The sequence below is a fragment of the Pelodiscus sinensis genome, chromosome 3 (genome assembly GCF_052426305.1).
Source record: "Pelodiscus sinensis isolate ZL-2025 chromosome 3, ASM5242630v1, whole genome shotgun sequence".
NCBI lineage: Eukaryota > Metazoa > Chordata > Testudines > Trionychidae > Pelodiscus > Pelodiscus sinensis.
In genome coordinates, this window is record NC_143054.1 from 76,802,700 (window position 1) to 76,823,781 (window position 21,082).

At 43.5% G+C, this 21,082-nt stretch overlaps 1 protein-coding gene across 2 annotated transcripts in view; it reads right to left on the reverse strand.

Moving 5' to 3' along the window:
* Positions 1 to 19,569: 19,569 nt before the first annotated feature.
* POPDC1 (popeye domain cAMP effector 1) overlaps positions 19,570 to 21,082 on the reverse strand; it is a 65,536-nt gene continuing 64,023 nt past the window's right edge. For both annotated transcript variants that reach the window (XM_075923941.2, XM_075923942.2), the window contains exon 8: positions 19,570 to 19,706. In XM_075923941.2, the coding sequence (XP_075780056.1) occupies positions 19,585 to 19,706 (122 nt within the window). In that variant the 3' untranslated portion in view covers positions 19,570 to 19,584. The remainder of the gene's footprint in view (positions 19,707 to 21,082) is intronic.

The following is a 21,082-nucleotide window of genomic DNA, read 5'->3' on the forward strand; positions in this document are numbered from 1 at the left end:
CTGGTGCTACTGAATTTGATTATGTTAAATTCCAAATGCAGCCCCTTATATTTAGGCACTTACATAATGGTTTTAATTTTCAGTACATAATTTAGAAAGAAGAATGATTTTATACGTTTGTATGATTACACAACAGTAATTCATTCCTGGTTTTCATCATGGATTACTTTTTTCAAATAACTTTTTATTGACACACTATGTTCATTTTCAACTATCAAGAGTAATTTTAATCTAGTTTCTGGTTTCTTGCAGAAAATGTTGTCTGAGATTTAAAGGCAAACATGCCAAGTCTCCTTGACCTCTTAACTATAATAGTTGTAAAATTACAAAGATACAACTGGTTTCAGTTTGGGACTATATAGTGTTTCTGCTGTTGCTAGTAATGCTCAATTTAAGAGGGCCTCTATCAATATCTGTATATTTTATTCAAATAAATTTAAGATAACACCACATATTATGTGTTCTGTAATTTCAACAAGAGTAGCATTACTGAGTACATATTAATGATCTTTAGTCCAAGCACTACAGCAGCTCTTAATGATTATTGGAATGGAAGTCCGTTGAAACTAAAGCAACTTTTTCAGAATAGGAGCAATCTTGAGGTTTCCTACAACTCGATGAAAATTAAAAATGATGCTATTGATTCAGAACCAATAAGACTAGCAAAACTCCTGATATTCATTAATCAATAGAAGAAATGTTGACTAACATTTTAATTATTACTGATCCACATAACATGAGTCATAGAAGTGATGCCCTCAAAACTCCACACAGAGAAATTAAAACACTACCTTTCAGAAGCATTACTCAGCAGCTACATGCATCTGACGAAGTGGGTCTTTGCCCACGAAAGCTTATGCTCCTACACTTCAGTTAGTCTATAAGGTGCCACAGGACTCCTTGTCGCTTTTGCAGACTAACACGGCTACCCCTCTGATACTCAGCAGCTAGAATGTTGTTTCTGAGGAATGCTTCTGAAAGGCAGAGTTTTGCTAGAATCACTGAAGGCATTAAGCAGCAGCAACAGCAGAGCTTGGCTGTGATTTGGCAACTTGAGCTGAAGCTAGATAAGAGACCTACTCTCCTTCTGTGGACAAACCACCAGTCTTGCCATTGAGATACTGAGGATGCCCCATTCACATGTGCACTATTGTGGAAGGGTAGAACTAGCTATTTGGGCGGGTGGGAGAGAGAGATCCCAACCTGGTACGTAGATAACAGATTGAGCCAATTTAAATGATCAGTTGTATTGCCTATCCTCAAAGGTTCAAATATTGTGAGTCAGACCTTAAAAAAAACTTCAAGGGATTTTAAAGTTGTTATAAGTTTTACATTCTTCTCAGTTGACTTTGAGTTGTATGCCTTTTAAGCTTCACATTTTCAGGCTTTTCTCTGTAACTTTGAAGGTTAGAAACTTTAATTTAAAAATAAAACTTAAACACCTCTTCGAATCACAACTCCAAAACCACCGAATAATGTGAATGTCAACAATGCTGTAAAAAATACTGCTCCCTGTTTTTATGGTTAAGTTTGTGTAACCTCCTCCCAAAGTAATAATAAAGAGATCCGCAAAACCAACTCATTTCACACCTATTACGTGAAATTCTCTTCAACTGCTCTTCTACCTTTCATTCATCCTATAAACCAGGGGCTGGCAAAATACAGTCCTTGGGTTGGATCTGGCCCACCAAGCTACCTAATCTAGCCCATCACCTTTCCACAGCCCAGCAGGAGCCTCGGGCAGGTTCTGTGCCTGCTGCACCCCCCAAATGCCACTCAAAACAGCTGGCTGTGGGGGCTCTGTGCATCTCTGCATGCTGTACCATGGCAGGAAGGGTTCCATGTGCTACCCTCACCACAATCTTGCAGTTTCCATTGGCCAGAAATCGGGCAATGGCAGCTGCAAGATTGGGCTGGAGGCAGGAATAACACATGGAGCCCCTGGCCCAAGGGGCATGTGGTGCAAAGAGACACATATGGCCCCCGCTCTGCAACTGGCCACTTTGAGAAGGGGGGGGGGGGGAGATGCAGCAGGCAAGGAGCCTGCCCAAGGTTCCTGCTGGGCTGCTTGCTGGGAGCTGCCTAAGGTCTGCACTTCCTCACCTGCACCTAGCATCCTTCCTTCATCCCCACAACCCTCTGGACCTCTGCATCTGCACCTATCCTCACTCCCAGACCGTGCACAATAATCCCCAGGTCACAACCTCCTCCCAGATCCTGCAATCCCTCCTGCACCCCAACCCCCTATCCTCAGCTCTCTTCTGCACCAAACCTCCATTCCAAATGCCGTACTTCCTCCATTAATATCATCATGGAAGAAGAGTACAGCCCCTGACCACTTACCAAATTCTTGGAATGACCCCCTGTGATGGAGAGGAGGAGTGCTGGACAACACTTGGTTACTAAAAGGTTAAACTTAGGTAGCTAAGGGGGTTGGCAGGGACTCAGAAGAACCAATGGGATATAGGATTGAAATGTGAATTGTATATAGATAACTCTGGTCAACTGAAGAAGTGGGCTGTGCCCACGAAAGCTCATGATACCACCTACATGTTTTGTTAGTCTATAAAGTGCTACCAGATCTTTTGTTGTTTTTTTAGTTTATCCTGTACAGACTAACTCGGTTACCCCCTGAAGATTCTGCTCTTCCTTTGTGAGAATTACCAGTTAGTAGCTGGAGAAACACGATGAAATAATCACACAGACTTACCAAGCCTACAAGTCATATTGGCATGGGACTGGACTGGGCCTTGAAGTATGGATCAGTATGGATTGTGAGTAAAGGGAAAATGTAGATTTAGTCACGAACAAGTTATTTTTCTTTATTCTGCTGTTTGGTAAAACTTATTTGTGTGAAATCCATGTGCCTTTCCTTCCCCCATTCACTGTACCCCAAGCTGCTTCCAAAGATAATGTTTTTTTCCGTTGTGTTTTAATCTGCTCTTTTCATAGTTTCTCTGTTACACCTAGCAAACCAAGTATGCTTTATCAACTACATCTTTTGTTTCGTAAATAAAAACACCTTTTTTAAGGTGATGATTGGATTCTCCTGGCCTGGAAGGTAACAGGTCTGTGTGTGTGTGTCCCATCCCTCTCCCCCACCAGCCTAAGAGGTCAGCTAGCAGAGACACAATTTGTTTTCAGTATTTTTTTTTCTTTTTTTAAGCTCTCTTGTGGCAAAAGAGCTGGGGTACCCCTGGGAGAAATTCAAGTCTTTCTTCCTGTTTTTTCAGGGTTTAAATCACTTAATGGTGGCAGCCTATTTGCCTGAGCCAGTGCATCTGTGACTCTGGGGAGGTTTTTTTTTGTAAGCAGTGCCTATAGAGGCAAGATATTTAAGGTCTTTTGGAGACCCCCACCTTCTGCACTCAGAATGCCAGAGTGGGGAACAGTCCTGACACTCCCCATTAAAAATTATTGCCCACCCCTGCTATGAACACTTAAGTAGAAAATTGAAGGGAGAGTGAAGAGGATTCACTATGCAAGTTTTATGCCATTCCAAGGTTATTTCATTTGCAGATCAGAAAGCAGATCAGGTGAGCAGACCATAAAGATAAACATCCCTGGACAATTACAAATGTATGTCCTTTTTATTTCAGCTGGATACTTCAGAATTGTTAAAATCTGAAAATGCAGCTAATCCTTCTGTGTTTTTCTAGGTTTCTTATCACTATAGTTGAGGTTAAGACTTTGTCAGTTAGTTTTAATAAAAGTCACAGGCAGGTCATAGGCAATGAATAAAAATTCACAGAGCCTGTGACAGGTCAGTGATTTTTATTAAAAATAATCATACAAGTTGCTGGGAAGGGCTGCACAGATGCGGCTGCAGGCCCCAGTGGAAGCCATGAGGCAAGAGAACACAGCCTCAGTTGCAGCCCCAGCAGAAGCTGGGGGCAGGAGAGGTGCATGCAGGACTGAATTAAGAAAGGGGATTTAGGGATTGCAGCCCCAGGAAAAGGGATTCCTGCAAAAAGATCTCTAGACCATCAAAAGCACAGATCTTATAGTGGGGCCCTGGGCTGCAGCTACTAAAGCCCCTGTGTTCAATTGTGCTTAGCTGGAGGAAGAGGAGGTAGTTCTATGCCCTACCCACTCCTCTCATCTAGGGAAGAGCCAAGCCCCCCGCAAGTCTGTGGTACCTGTGACGCCGAAGGGGAGCTGCCCCAGGTAAATTCTCCAATACCATGCCCCAGCCCAGTCCCCTCTTGCAACTTAACTCCCAGACCCCCACCCCCACCTCCTGCCCTGAGCCCCCTCCCACACGCCAAACCTCTTGGCCCCAGATATGCCCCTTCACTCCAGCCCCCTCTTGCACTCCAAATTCCTAGGGGCCCCCACAAACTCTAATAACCCTGGGCCCCAGAAAAGTGAATACAGTTCTGACTGGAGCCCCAGCTGTGGGGCAGAGGAATATAACCCCGGCTCTACAGCCATGGTGCTAGCCACAGCTTCAGTTGCTGACAGCTGAAGCCAAATATGTCGCCGAGGTCTGGTAAAGTCATGGAATCCGTGACTGTCATGACTAAATCATAGCCTTAACTGCAGCATCTGCATTCTTCATGAAGACTAATTTACTATCACAAACCTCCTGCAGGAAGGAAGGGAATTTTCCCCATTTTTTGCAGGTAGGAGCTCAGACAAAGAAATTAAGATAAATTACCATTGATATGACATGCCAAGTTTGAGACCCCCTGAATACTTTTGTAGGGTTTAAGGCCAGAAGGGACCATTCAGTCTGAGTTCCCTCTACTGATCCTAACAATGTTTGGCTAAAGCAATACTCCCAGAAAAGCATCCAGAGTTGATCTGACGACGTCGAGAAAGGGAATCCATCACTTCCCACGGTCATTTATTCTAATGCTTAAATCTCCTTCACTGTGCCTTATTTCTAATGTGATTAATTTCAAATTCTTCAATTCTTCAACTTCCAGATGTCAGTTACTGCTATGCCTTTCTTGACTAGATTAAAGACCACTGTGATACCTGGTATTTTCTCCCTGGAAGGGACTGTCATCAAGGCCCCTCTCCATCAACTTTTTGAAAATTAAACAAATTGAGCTCTTCAGGTCTTGCATGGTAAGGAATTGGCTGCAGCCTGCCTATCTTCACACTATAGTACATCACCATCCATTTTAAAATGTGACCATAAGAAACAGATGCATTGTTCCACCATTGGTCTCATCAATGATATAGAGGGAAAATCACCTCCCAACTTCCACTCACTACTCCCCTGTTCAATAGCAAAGATCACTGATTAGACCTTTTTGCAAATCATCACACTTGAAGTTCATGTTGTGTTGTTTGTCCACTATAATCCTCAAAGTCTCTGCTTTCCAGAATATAGTCCCACATTCTGTGGCCTGCACTCCTTGCCCTTTATAATGCTTAGCCCTTTATGTATTCAGGTACAGCTCTAGCTGACTTCAGTTATAGATAGGAGAACTTAGCACTTCTTCAAATCAGGTCCCAGGGTTTCAAGTTGGGCAACCAGAAAATGAGGAATACACAATTTAAGTGACTTGCTCAGCATTACATAGGAATTCTATGGGAGAGGCAAGAATAGACTCCAGGATGGCATTCATCTTCCTTAATTATTAAATCCTCCTTTCTTTCTCTGAAATCCTCTGCTATATTTACAATGCATCTTTGAATTTATGCAACAAATGAGGGTACATCTACACAACAGGGAAAAACTCAAATTAAGCTACACAACTTGAGCTATGTCAGTTGTGTATCTGAAGTCAAGTAGCTTAATTTGGCTTTTGGCACTGTCTACACATCAGGAAGTCGGAAGAACACCACTCTTCTACCTGACTCCCCAGTCCTTGGGATATAAGGGTTACAGGAGTCAGAGTAAGAAGTCCTTCAGCTCAACAGCCTTCTAAGCTACGTAATCCTGATTCCTCCCCAGTGCAGCAGTCAATCCTGTTCACCGAACGAGGCAGAGATACGGTGGGAAAGGTAGCATGTGATCACGTAATTGAAGACTATCATAATGCATACCCACAAGATGAGTCATCTGAGGTTGTACAGGCAACAGCATTTCTGGCATTTCCAACTTTTGAGCGCTTGGTTTTACAACTTTAAATTCTAAGTTGTATGCATGTGCATGAGAGAGAGCGAGCAAGAGAGAGAGAGATATTTCCTAGACTTTTTCTCTGGCATTTTATAAAGCTGAAATGTCATTATGTGGCATCATATTGACACCCACATGTTTCAGTAGCACAGATCCCTATGGCAGTGCTTATACTCCAGGGCTACATCTAGACTGGCAAGTTTTCCTGCAAAAGCACCTGCTTTTGCGCAAAAACTTGCCAGCTGTCTACACTGGCCACTTGATTTTGCACAAAAGCACTGACGTTCTACTGTCCGAAATCAGTGCTTCTTGCGCAAATGCTTTGACATTCCCGTTCGGGCAAAAGCCCTTTTCCGGAAATGTTTTTACGCAAGAGGGCCAGTGTAGACAGCTAAAAACTGTTTTGTGCAAAAAAGCCCTGATGGCGAAAATGGTGATTGGGTTTTTCTAGCGCAAAACCACGTCTAGACTGGCCACGGATGCTTTTGCGCAAAAGCACTTTTTGCGCAAAAGCATCCTTGCCAATCTAGATGCTCTTTTGTAGAAATACTTTTAACGGAAAAACTTATCCGTTAAAAGTATTTCCGCAAAATCATGCCAGTCTAGACGTAGCCCAGGAGGGGAGGGGTGCCTGGGAAGTGGGGAAACTGGCTGGGGTTTGCTATTTGTACTTGGATGTCTTAGGTAAAGCCAGGGTTGTCCCAACGGGCAACTCTGTCCCTGACCCCCCCGCATCACCATTCCGCACCTTTCCTTAAGCCCTCACCCTACCTCTTCCCACCTCTGCTTCCCGCCACTGCAGTTGGTGGCAGAGAGGAGCAGGCTGCTGTATTGCTCTGCTTCATACAGCTCCTGTCATCAGTGAGTGTGGGGGGAAAGGGGGGAGGAACAATCCCACTGCTCTCACCCAGTGCCAGGCCTCCCAGATAATCCCTGAGGCTGCCCTGGGCTTTACGGGCTATATGAGGGACTGTCCCATCCATAGGACAGCTGGGACATCTGCCTCAGGACACCCCACCACCACGAAAGCACAGGCACCAAGGCAGTCACCCCAAACTGTCCTATGGACAGGATGGCTCTGGGTAAAGCACTCACAGATAGCTCAGTTTGGATGTGTGGCACCACCTGCTATTCTGGGGGATAACGTTCTGGTTAGGGCGCTTGCGTGTCTGAGCAATGAAAGAGTGTGAGCAAGGTTTAGGGGTTTCTTATGGCTCGCAAACTGCACCCCAGGAGTGCACCCATCATCGCATGATTCAGTGTTTGAAAGCTGCAGCTAGAAAAATTCTGGCTAAAAATACAGTGCAAATTTGTATAGGGGCTATTTACCTAGGGATGTGAGGGACTCGCAATCACCTGAGGGCTTTACATAAGATCATAAAACCATGAAAATGGCCATACTGGGACAGATCAAAGATCCATGTAGCCCAGTATCCTGTCTTCTGACAGTGGCCAATGACAGGTGCCCCAGAGGGAATGAACAGAACAGGTAATCAAGTGATCCATCTCCTATCTCCCATTCCCAGCCTCTGACAGAGGCTAGGGACACCTTTCCTATCTATGTTGGCTAATAGTCATTGATGGACTTATCCTCCATGCATTTATCTAGTTCTTTTTTGAACCATGTTAAAGTCCTGGTTTCCACAACGTCCTCTGGCAAGGAGTTCCACAGATTGACTATACATTGTGTGAGGAAATGCTTCTTTTTGTTTATTTTAAACCCACTACCTTTTAATTTCATTTGGTGCCTCCCTAGTTCTTGTGTTATGGAAAGAAGTAAATAACTTTTCCTTATTTACTTTCTTCACAGTAGTCATGAGTTTAAAATTCTCTATCATATTCCCCTTTAGTCTCCTTTTTTCTACACATCAAAGTTAATTTGAAATAACAGCTGTTATTTCAAATTAACTTTTCTAGCATCTATGGCTGGATAGCTGCCACCATGGCCACAAAAGGGCACATGCGCCCCCAGGAGCAGGTGCACATGAACATAAGAAATTTATGGCAGGCATATGCCAGGGCCACACGGGGCAGCTCCCCAACAGGGGCAGACACCTGCCCCTATTTTGGTGATTTAGACCGCATCCTGGGAGTCAGGATAGTCCAGGCCACCCCGGGAGGGAGGGCGGGGGGGCACCGATCCAGGAGCAGAGGGCCCTGACCAGGGCATAGAGGAGGAGCCGCAGAAGCCGAGACGGAGGGTGCCACGCCACCAGGACCCCCGAGTTGTCCCAGCAGCAGAGTCACCAGGGTCTTTCGGGGAGGCCACAACATGTGAGTGCCATCTCTGTCCCCTTACGGGGGGGGGGGGGCAGGGAGGGAGACCAGGGACCACGCGTGTGAGCCTTGCTTACCACGGATCACGCAGCAACCTGTGCATGTGTGAGCATGTGCCGTGCCACCCTTGGACAGGGGTCTCCAGCTGGCTGTCACACAGGGGCCTTGGCCTAATAGCCACACGCATGTGAGAAGAGACATGACACGCTCCTGGCCCCAGGGCAGGACACAGCAGGCAGGGGTGGCCTGTGAGCCTAGGCAAGCTGTCTAGGACACCACTGGCCCGGGCACCTGATGATGACAACACCACAGGGTGCCGGGGCGCCCCCGATGAAGTCACGGCCATTGACAGCTGTGCAGGCAGGGGCGCCAATTGAGCCACCCCGCCTAGGGCGCCAGCTGCTGCAGCCGGCTTCGGGCCGCTTCTGACAGCAGGATGCCCTCCCTTCACAAGTCCCCTCTACACTGAGGCAGGGGACAGCTCCTCCCCACCTCAGCCGCACTATACACAGCACAGGGGCATGGGTGCAGTCTCAGGGCAGCTCCCACTCCCAGGGATAGCCGGACATGCCGACTATGGCCTTTGTGCAAGCACAGCGGCTCTGACGGTGCAGGGCACGGTCATCCTCACCTTGCAGAGTAGGGCTGGGCTTCCCCCACTGTCCCCCCAGGGAGAACTGACCACTTCTCTTCTTTCTCTACAGTCTCACCACCTGTGTGTGCAGGGTGCACCACCCCACCCGGTACATGCTCCTGCATCCGAGGGCTCCGCAGGATCACCTGAACACTGCAGGGGTACCAACAGCAGCACCTGGGGGCCCTGTGAGCCCTGCACCGCACCGTGGAGCACTGGATACAAGAAGATAGGGAGTTATGCAGGAGCTGCTTGCCATCTGCCAATATCTGCAGACCCTGGTGCAGAGCATGCTGCCTCCTGCCGCTCCAGCGCCTGCTGCCTCCCCAGCTTCCGCTCCTTCTCCCCCTCCTGCCACACCCTCCTCACCCTCCATCCCCTCCCCATCCCCCTGGGGACACCAAGGCTCCCGCACCCGCTGTGCTGGGAGACAGTTGGCCCGACGAGACCCCCCACCCCTGAGCCCTGAGCTTCCCCTCCCCCTTCTTTCCCTTGCTTCCCCCTTCTAGCTCCCTCCTCCCAGGTTTCTCCCTCCCCTCTCCCACCCTCTCTTCTCCCTTTTCCTGCCTCCTTTCCCTAGTCTCACCAGAGTTTCTCCCCCCCCCCAGTTTTGTTAAATAAAGAGAGTTTGTATTTATGAAAAAACGTGTTTTTGATTTGACATGAGGAAGGGAGGGCTGGGGGGAGGGTAAGTGGAAGGACATGAGGGAGGAATGAGGCACAAGTCCTCAGTGGGGCAGACCAGGGAGGCTCTAAGTGCTCCTCAGGGTGGAAGCTCCCACACAGTAAGTCCTGACCTGATGCCCTGCCTGACCTGGTTCCGGCCGGCCTTAAATGTGAATCAGTGTCCACTCCATGTGGACGCACAATTTCAAAATAGCAAAACGCTATTTCGAACTGCAGTTTGTGTGTAGACGCGTTATTTCAAAATATCTTATTTCGAAATAACGCTGTAGTGTAGACATACCCTAAGGATTATTTGTTGTTTTTTTAAGTTTTGACAAAGTCACAGCAGAAGTGAGGATCTATACAGCAGGAGCTGTGCACAATCTCTGAGCTAGCTTGGATCCGGCTAATACAGGTAACTTAGCAATGAGAAGAGCTCAATGTGGGCAGCATAAACCTAGCCTGGATCCTGGCTATGTACTTGGTTTGCTAGCCTGCAGTGCGCAGCCTTGTTACTGTTACCTGTGCCAGCTGGATTCAAGCCAGCTCTGGCAGGCACAGCATTTGCTGCGAGGACATATGCATAATCTTGTGGTTAGCATACAGACTGGGAGTCCCTGCTTTGCCTTGGTCTCCATCTGTGAGTGCAAGTTATTCAAACTCTCTCTTTTCAATTTTCCCATGTGTGAAATGGGACTGATAATACAGATCTCCCATAGACGTGACGAGGCTTAAATCATGTTTATAACACGCACGCACACACGTTTCATTCATATCCACAGAAAAGGAAATGGAAACAAGGGGGGAAAATGTCAAGGGCTCTCAGGCAGTAACCAGTAATGCTATTATGTGCAAGTGTGTGGTCATCACAAAATGCTGCATTTCCCCACCCCCAGGCCTCTTCAGAACGGAAGGGAGAGGGAGAGGCACTGACTAGTGCAGGCCTTGAAGTGTGAGCCTTTAAGTCAAGTCAGATATTTCTGAGCTATTACTCTGCAGTTCAACAGTCACGAGCAATTACCGGAGCAACTTCCACATCCCATGAGTCACACAGACCCTCACTACATTCATTAAAACAAAATAATAAATGAACTGGGCTATTTCCTCAAATAGTGCCATCCAAAGCGACTAAAATAGAAAGCTGAGTGGCAGGGTGGCGGAAAGGGGGGAGGAGATGAGTGAGGAAGGTTGTAAACAAGATTTCTTTCAGTAGCTAGCTTCATTAAGAAGCCAAATGAAAGTCTGCAGACAGATTCTGCTTTCACTTATGCTGGCTCAAACCTAAATAGCTCCACCAAAGTTTCCCAGGCTTACACCAGTGAGACAGGGATCTGGGTCTTGCCCTTTTCTCCACCCAGGATTCTCACTCAGCCACCACCCAAAATACAGCTTACTGTAAGAACATCATATTGGATCAGACCAAAGGTCCATCTAGCCCAGTATCCTGTCTGCTGACAGTGGCCAATACCAGATGCCCCAGAGGGAGTGAACAGAACAGGTAGCCATCACATAATCCCTCCCTGGGTTGCTAGTAGGCCAAGGGCTAAGCCTTCCCTGGCACAGCCACTGCCACCACACCACTGGACACTAGGGCTGTGGTGGGCCTGCTCCTTCCCTGAAGTCTCCAGTGCCTACTGCTGCTTGATTGCCTGCACCCCCACCTCCCACATCCCCCTACTCCCTGTGTCGTTCCTTCTTGGGAACAGGAGAGTGAGGAGGGATATCAGGTGCTGGCAGGGGAGCACTGATGTTCCTTTCCAAAGGCCTGTCTTGCCACCTCCTCAGCACAAGCATTTTTTTCCTTCACAGATTTTAGTTTAATCATCCTATCTGGGTACAACGGGCTGGCTTTGTCACATAGACAAATGTCTAAGGGTATGCTTATGCTACAGCGTTATTTTGAAATATCTAATTTCGAAATAACGCATCTAGACACAAAATGCATTTAGAAATAGCTTTTTGCTAGTTTGAAATAGCGCGTCCACAGTGATTGGACGCTGAATCGCATTTAAGGCCAGCCAGAACTGGTTCCAGCAGGACATCAGGTCAGAAGTTACCTTGTGGCCAGGGCACCATGGGAAGGGTTGGATGCCCCCTATTTTGAAATAAGCGTCTACACAGTGCTTATTTCAAAATAGTAATTTCAAATTTGGTGCTATTCCTTATGGAATGAGGTTTACCAATTTCAAAATAAGCCCTCTGCTATTTTGAATTAATTTCAAAATAGCAGTTGGCTTGCGTAGATGCTAGGAAAGTTATTTCAAAATATCGGCTGTGTAGACGTACCCTAAGAGTGGAGAAGTTTAAAGCAATATAGTCAAAACTGATGGGTCTATAATTTAACCCACCATTACAAATATATGTATTTTTAAAAAGAGTGCAGTGTCATATTCTTGAAAATTAATATGTTTCCACAATGAAAGTGCTGATAGAAATCACACAGTGTACCCTGACAACAAATATAATGACCCAGGAGTAGGATTATATGCACTGTCGCTTGTCTGCCCTCTTCAGATTTTCTATGTTTTCAAATATATGATTTCAGTTACAGCACAGAATACAAAGTATATACCGTGCTCACCTTCTATTGATGCCAAATATTTGCAGTGTAATAATGATAAACAAAAGAAATAGTATTTTTGAATTCACTTTGTACAAGTACTGTAGTGCAATCATTTTATTGTGAAAATGCAATTCAGATTTTTGTTGTTGTTACACAACTGCACTCCAAAACAAAACAATGTAAAACTTTAGAGTCCATGTAGTGGGCAAGTTCAGTGTTCAGACAATTTCTAAGACAAAGAAAAGTTTGTTTACATTTATGGAAGATAATGCTGCCTACTTCTTATTACAATGTCACCTGAAAATGAGAACAAGCATTCGTATGGAACTTTCATAGCTGATGTAGCAAAGTATTTACATGCCAGATATCCTAAATATTCATATACCCCTTCATGCTTCAGTCACCATTCCAGAGGACATGCTACCATGCTGATGATGCTTGTTTAAAAAAATAATGTGTTAATTAAATTTGTGACTGAACTCCATGGGTAAGAATTATATGTCACCTGCCCTGTTTTACCCATGTTCTGGCAGTTTCAGTTGATGACCCAGTGCATGTTGTTTTTCTTTTAAGAAAAACCACCACAGCTGTGACAAAATGCAAAGCGTGGAGATTCTTAAAAATAGCTAAAGCACTCCATCAACGGTTTAAGGCTCTGAAGTGCCCTCCAAAATCTTAGAAGGGGCGAAGTGTGGAAATAGCTTTCAGATGTCTTAAAAGTGCAGCTCTCCAGTGCAGAAACTACAGAACCAGAACTGCCAAAAAAGAAAATTTGTCTTCTGCTAGTGGCATCTGACTCAGATAACGAAAATGAACATACATCAGTCCACACTGCTTTAGATTGTTATCAAGCAGAACTGCTCATCTGCATGGTTGCATGTCCTCTGCAATGGTGGTTGAAACATGAATGGACATACGAATCTTTACCTCATCTAGCATGTAAATATCTTGCGACAACAGCTACAACAGTGCCACCTGAATGCTCATTCTCAGTTTCAGCTGACATTGTAAATTAAAAAGCAGGCAGCATTATCTCCTGAAAATTGCAACAAGCTTGTCTGAGTGATTGGCTGAACAAGAATTAGAATTGAATGGACTTGTAGGCTTTAATGTTTTACATTGCTTTGAAGTGCGGTTATTTTTTGTACAGAATTCTACATTTGTAAATTCAACTTTCAAAATAAATGTTATTCCATTATTAACACTGTGATTAATCTCAATATAATTTTTAGTCATGTGACAGCCCTAATCAAAATCCCACTAGCATGAAAGGAAATACTCTCAATGACTTTAATGGGTAGCTCATCAGTTCACCTATGAGGAGCATAATTTTGAAACATGCAAGAATTCTGCGGTCTAAAATGGTTGGAGATACCTGGGTGTGTTAATATCCTGCCTTTGCACAAGAAAAGATTAGAGTGGCAGAGAAAAAGAATGGCATGATGCATGTGCTTGCTGGAACTAGAACAGCTGGTAGATCTAAAATTAGGTCAATCAGTTTTGAGGGCATTATTTTCACTTATGATTTAAGCTCAGTACAGTAGAGAAGTGAAAGGAGAGCACAGCAGCTTGGTGAATTAGTTGAGTACATGAATATATATATATGTTCTTTTAGGATTTTACAGTGTCTAGTGTTCATTTAGAGCACAAACTATTTAGATATGTGCTTCAAAGTTTGTAAGGAATGCCACAAAAATAAGAAATTGTCTAACTTGTGCAATCGAGGCAAACAGAATTTTAGCACTAAATGCTTGTGTGTGTAAGCTTCATGGGCCTTTATGTGCTGCTCAGTACACATTCATATAGATTGTTTATGACCATGACTTAGACCTGAAGATGTGCCTAAAAAATTTAAATACTAAATACTTGATGACTTCTCACTATGTCCCATCTACACCTCATGTATTTTTCAATTCCAACTAAAAAAGTGTCAGATTTATATCAAAATAAAGACCACCTCCCAATTATTATTTTGAAAGCTTTTGTGACTTTTGGGGGCCTGGTTTTTGAATGCTTGATGCTGGCAATACTGCTACATATTGATTCTCTATTTTACCCCTAACTCCCTCCGGGTTCTTTTTCTTGAAGATTAGAACAAAAGAAATTCAGATGCCTCTTCTTTGATTTCCCTGCAACCTAATGCTGTTACCACATTTTCCTTCCATCCTTTCTCTTGTCCATCAAAGCCACTACCCATCATCAATCTCATCTCTGCTGAAAATAAGTAGCTTCTACTTGGGCCCCTTCCTAACTTCATGACTAGCTGCTACTTATTTACCACCAGCACTAAACATTCCCTCTGTGTGGGGATTCTCTTCCAATGAAATTCAATACAGGGCTTCAGTAAGTGTTGGCAGTGCAGATAGCTTGTGCTATCCCTCCAAACAGGGATGGATTTAGTTGCCATCTTTGCTTACTGCAATTTTAGCTTTTTTCCTCAGCAAAGTTCTGAAGAAAATGGCAGACATACCTACCCCCACGCCACTGCCTCCTTTGCTTTTAGTTTAGCTTTTGAGCCTTTTGTGTGCTGAATCTGCTTTTCTCAGGGTGGTTAATTCCTACTTCCTGCCTCTAGTCCCAGAGCTCTTTCATTCTTCTCATAGTGCTTGATTACTGTGCAGATTTTCAATATTATTGATCATGCTGTCCTGCTTCAGCACCTCGAGCATGTCCATCAAATCTTCAAAGGGTAAGCAGTGGTAGATTCCTTGTCAAGTAGAAAACAAGTTCACATTACTCAGCCGGTAGTTTATTGTGACCATTTGCAAATGCATCAGACAAAAGAAGTCTATGTTTCAGCTTTTCTTAAGGTGGAGGCCTGTCCATAGTGTTGTACTAGAAAACATTACATATTATATGTAGAGAGAGAGAGAGAGAGAGAGAGGCTATGTCTACACTGCAGGTATTTGTCAGCAAATTTGTCAGATAATTAAGCACTCATTAGCATTTTTCATGCTGTCATTTGCACATTCTCTGCCAATGCTTTTCGTGCCAGAGGTTTTTGCACAAAAACAAGCAGTGTAGACGAGGCCATTTTGCACAAAAAACCCTTTTGTGCAAGATCCCGTATGCCTCAAAAAAGGAGGTATACAGGATCTTGAGCAACAGGGGAGTTTTGTGCAAAACGGACCCATCAACACTGCTTTTTTTTTTTTGCACAAAAACCTCTTACGCAAAAAGCATCAGCAGAGAATATGCAAATGACAATGCGACAAATGCTAATGAGCGCTTCATTAGCATACTCTCTGCCGACAAATACCTGCAGTGTAGACATAGCCAGAGAGAGAGAAAGCGAAAGCTAGGGAACTTTTCTCTTCAATTCACAAGCAGCAGGACAAGATTTCTTTCTAGTGCACAAAGAAGAACTGCGGAAAAAGGCAGCTAACACATTGCGTTCCACATTATACTGTTAAGGAAATGTGGTTTAGAGGGGCCTACCCATCTTATTCAGATACACTGGCAGCATCCACTCTGGAGTGTGAGCCCTCAGTCCTCTCTGAAAGCACTTTTCCATGATTATAGGATTTCTGGAGGAGAGGACATGTCAGATAGCATTTTTGCTCCAGTTTACTGCATTGGCCAGAGCAAGAATAGCCATTAGTTGGTTAAGAAGCAATGACAGCAATTCATTAATAAGCCCGTGCAGCAAGTATTTCTTAAGTATTTTTGAAATTTTTGGTCAAAAGCTGGAAAATGTCAAAAGAAATGGAAATTTTCACTAAAAATTGTCTAACAAAATAATTTCTGCTGTTACAAATGAAAGTTTGCAGTTGCATTGATTTCCATGTAGTCCCACTTGCAAACAAGAGTCTGATTAGTTCAGGCTTTTTGGTGTTTCTGAAAATACATTGGATAGCATACTGGGATGTAATTTAGCTGAAAGATGCTGGAACCAGTATGGGTAGGTCTTTCAAAATATCCACTCAATGTGTAGAAACAGCCAAAAAAGCTAAAGGGGGTGTTAAGCCAGAAAATATAAAACCGCTACATAAATCCATTGTACATTCATACCTTGAATACTGTTTGCAGTCAGGTCACCCCACCTCCACAAAATATATTGGAATTGGAAAAGGTACAGAGAAAGATTAAAATAGAAGGGAGGGGGAAAATAACAGATTTTTCATCTTGGAAAGGAGATAACTAAGCAGGGATATGATAGAAGTCTGTAAAATCTTGAGTTCTGTGAAGAAAGGGTATGTCTACACTACAGTGATATTTCAAAATAGCTTATTTTATTTCAAAATAATGCATCTACACACAAAATGCATTCCGAAATAGCATTTTGCTATTTCGAAATAGCATGTCCACACTGAGTGGTCTCTGAATCGCATTTAAGGCTGGCTGGAACCAGTTTCTGCAGGGCACCAGGTCAGGACTTACTGTGTGGGGCTGCTGCCTGAGGCTATCTGAGGTCTGTGCTTAAAGGGACTCCCCACCCCCAGAAAGCCAGTTCTCAGGTTTCCCTGCTTGCTTGTCTACCTCAATGAGGGACAGCAAAGCATGTTGTCTCTGAGTGCCCTGGTTGCCCTCACTTGGGACACCACAGCACTCTGCAACATGGAGCCAGAGCTGCCCCTGGGCACTCTGGTGCTTCTCTTGGACGCGTTGCTGCGAGCCTGGCTGCACTTTCTACAGGCTGCCATCCAGGAGGTCCATCGGGGGGCTGTCAGTATCCAGGAGGTCCTGCAAGACAGCTTCCACCCTGAGGAGCACGAAGAGCCTCTCTGGTCTGCCCCCTGGGAAATTGAAATCCCGGGCTTCATTTGCAACTCCGGTTGCCTACATTACCACCCTAGTTCGAACTAGGGTGGTAGTGTAGACATACCCTGAGAGATCTACTGCTGGACATTCTCAATGTGTCTCGTACCTTGTTACTGAAAGCTACTAAAGGCTGGCATCTGAAAAAGGAGAGGGGGCAGTAAAGGAGAGCAATGGCTGTGGGGGAGGACTAGTGATTGTAAGTTGCTTGGCTTGCTAGTGGTGCACTTTTAAAATTGTGCTGGTACTCTTATAGGTTGTTAGTTTTTATGTATTTTTTTCAATTATGTTAGAGGTACATGGGGTACCAACCAATAGGCACTTTTTTAGCATTGTACAAATAATGAATAAAGGGACAATTTCCTTCCTTCCCTTCTTGCTCTAAATATTTTCTAGCTTTACTCAAATGCTTTGAATTGGTTATGTTAAAGCTGCCTTTTTAGGCCACAGTCCTGAAAAGATTTACACGGGCATTAATCTTTGTAGAAGCAGGGTCTTTGTTAATCATTTAATTTTCTATGGTCCAACAAATATAAATGGTGTTGTAGTCTTAATATTTTCAGAAGAGGGTGTATGTATGTGGATTTTATCCCCAGTAGAGGTTGCTGTTTCCCTGTCTTACTGCTGCCTTGTAACTACAGACAATAATTATAGTTATATACTCCTAGAACTTACATACACCACATCTACAGGCTCATCTACCCTGTAACTGTAACCATGTCTACTTAATATCCCCATCTGACTGAACCATCTTATATCCATACAGCAGCTTTTCCCCCTGGGCGCAGCAGTGCCTCTATGTCCAAACCCACAAAACTGTACTGATGCAACCTTGGGCTCACTCCACAAACATTTAGGCATAGATTTAAAGGCAAAGCACTTCAGGATTTAAATTCTAGCTTACTCCATTCATTTAGTTGATAAGCTATATCAGACCTAGACTTTTTTCATTTTCCTCATGTCAGACACAATGCAGAGCACATATGGTATTTGCTAGCAGCAACCAAAGAATTAGCTGTCCAGCGATTTTGTTATTTGGAGAGTGCATGTAGATACAGGTTGAACCTCTCTGGTCCAGGACTCTTTGGTCCAGTAACATCCATGGTCTGGCAGGACCACGGATGTTGCTGGACCAGATAGCTCCTGGATTAGAGAGCCAGATGGGAACAGGGCCAGCTGGGAATTCTGTGGCAGAGGGAACAGAGCCCATCTGTAGCCTGGCAGCCAGGAGTGGAACTAGGCAGGTGGCTGGCAGCCATGAGTCTGGCTGGAACTGGTAGTGGAGCTGGTCAGGCAGACAGTAGGAGAGCCCAGCCAGGAGGCTGGTAACCCTCCAGGAGAGTCTGGAGACCAGCAGCAGAAGGGCTGGAATTGACCCCCCCCCCCCCGATCCCCGCAAAATCTCTCTTTTGGGATTGGTCAGATCCCAAGGATGCTGGACCAGAGAGATCCAACCTGCAACAAACTAGTCTCCAAAGTAATCATTCTTCTGAAATTATTGTGATGGAGTGATAGGAAGTTTAAAAATAGTTCTCCTCACCCATTAAGACTAAAAGCCAAAATAAAACATAACAACATACCTTTATATTGTAAGCAGTTTATAGGCAAATTCTAACTAGTTCCATTTAAGTGCAGTAGATGTGAACCACAGAAAATCATGAAACCAGCAAACTATTGAAAGCAAACAGAAATTAACGTATTTAATGAAGTAACTGAAATTTACACATTTTCTGTGAAAGAAATTTAACTAGATCATTAATCCTCCGCTTTAAACCACTATAGACATCAAATCTAGGACTAACTATCCCAAGCATGAAATCCTGAGTCAAGTCCCAAAAAATCAAGAGATTTTAAAAGATTAACTTCTGGGTCTTTTTATTTGCCTGTTTTATTTAGAGTCTCTGGGCTTCACATAGGTGTGCTGTTCTGTGCAAACAGGAAGGTTACAAACTCCCTTTCTTTTTAAATAGCAGTTGAGACATATGACTTCACAAGCTGGTCTTAAGAAAAACACAGAATAATTTCCTGGGAGTATCATGAGAGTTTGCAATTCTGAAAAGCCAGTTTTTCTAAGATCAACTGGAATGAAGGAAGAGTTTCTTAACTATCATATAAATATAGAAGGGAGGCAAGCGGAGGTCCTGACCGGGCAAGTGGCTCTATGTAAAGACCACTCATCCAGTTGCAAGACTGAGGTCTCAACCTGCAACTATTTGCTCCCGAATTCCATGTCCATTATTATCCCTTTTCTCATAAAGGAAAGTATGCCATATCAAGGCATATCTGCCATAAGCTTAAGAAATACCCTTATCAGCTCATTAATATGATGCAAATTTTGATATGTTGACAAAATGTGATACAATAATTGAAAATTTAACACGCCTCATAAGAGAGACAAATTAATGACTTTGGGATTAAAAGGAATAGCACACAAATCAAAGTAGATTACCTACCAAAATAAACAAAAATGCAAACTAAGCTTACTATACTACATAGGATTTAAATCAAGGAGTAGTAATTAGTAACAGCAATTCATAGATGTTCTATACATAATCAGAAATCCTTTCTTCCAGAATGGAATCAGCACTTCCCCAAGGTGCTGATTTATTCCTAAATTACTGGAATTCCTAAGGTGTTTCCAGGTGTTGAATTACAGAGAGAATGAGGCCCCCTGGTGATGTCACTTTCCCCTTTTAAGTTTCTTCCACAAGCCAAGTTCCCCAGCCCAGTTTCTGGAAAAATACAGATAACAAAATGAAGTTCAGTATCATGTGGTCTGAGTCATAGCAGCCATTATCCATAGGCTATCTGAAGCATTTCCTGTTGAGAACAAATATGGCCAATATTTTCCACTGATGGGCTATTAGCACTGCCTAGCTTCTTCACTGTTGTTCCTGAAAGGCTAGTTTGGATGTTACCCAGAGCAAGTACATTTGAAATACATATCCATGGTCAATATTTATAACTTCAGATTAAAAAAAAAAAAGATATATGCTTATAAAAAGGATTCAGCAAATCATAACTTTTCTGTTGACATTTTATATGACACTTTGTACCGCAGGCATCATAATTATGTCATAATCGTGTTCTCATCATCATATTTTTATTATCAGTATGGGGGAAGAGTGTCACAGAGACTATGGGAAGGAAACACATTTGCCTAAATTTTCCACAAAAAAACATGTTAACATTTTTCATCCAGTGCTATCAAGTGGATATCTAAGCAACCGTCTCATGCAGAAATCTGTGGGAAGATTGGTAAATCCATCTTCCAGAAAGGATGTGGAAGTTGGAAACCCTGCACTTAGTGACAGCATAGTACTTATTTTTCCTCAGCTTATTTTACTGACTACAATTACCCACCGACTTTAGGAGGTTATAGGAGTCTACTCTAAGCATGTTGTAACTTCTAGCAGAGAGGTATTTTAATCTCAGGGTATTGACTGAGGTGATGTAACCATTGTATGTTGCACAGGCAGGAGGAGAAAGGTTTTTTATAACAGGATGACCAACTTTAAACATATTTTCATCATTTAAAATTAAAATCACAATATTTGCAAAGCCTGTTTAAAAGAACAAAATGCAAATGCCCAGATTAATTAATGAACTTGCAACATACAGATCCTTGTTCAGTGCAAGGCTGTTAAACGAGAAGGCTCATCTGTATTCCAGTTCTAGCTGGCACCATGAGGGCAACCCTCACAGGTATCCCCCATCCATGTTGGATAGAAAACAATAACAATAAATAACTTTTTTATTTTCAAGCAGCACTTTGGGGGGACATTTTGACAGGGTTGGTTAAAAAAATTGTTTTCCAAAAACTGAACATTTCCTACTCAGCCCCCTAGTATATTTGAACCCAAAACCTAAAGGGGGTTTTTAAATTATTTTTAAACCAAAGAATTAGAATATTTACAGGAAAAATATTTTCTGGGTTTGCCATTGAAAAGTCTCCCAGAAAATTGATCATAATTAAAGTTTTTCATAATATTTTTAATTTTTATCAATATTTTTATCACAAAAATAGTTTCAAAGAAAACTTTCTGGCTAGATCCACCTTAGGAGGTTCTGTACTGGAGTTGGCCACCTGAGAAAGGAACTGACTCAG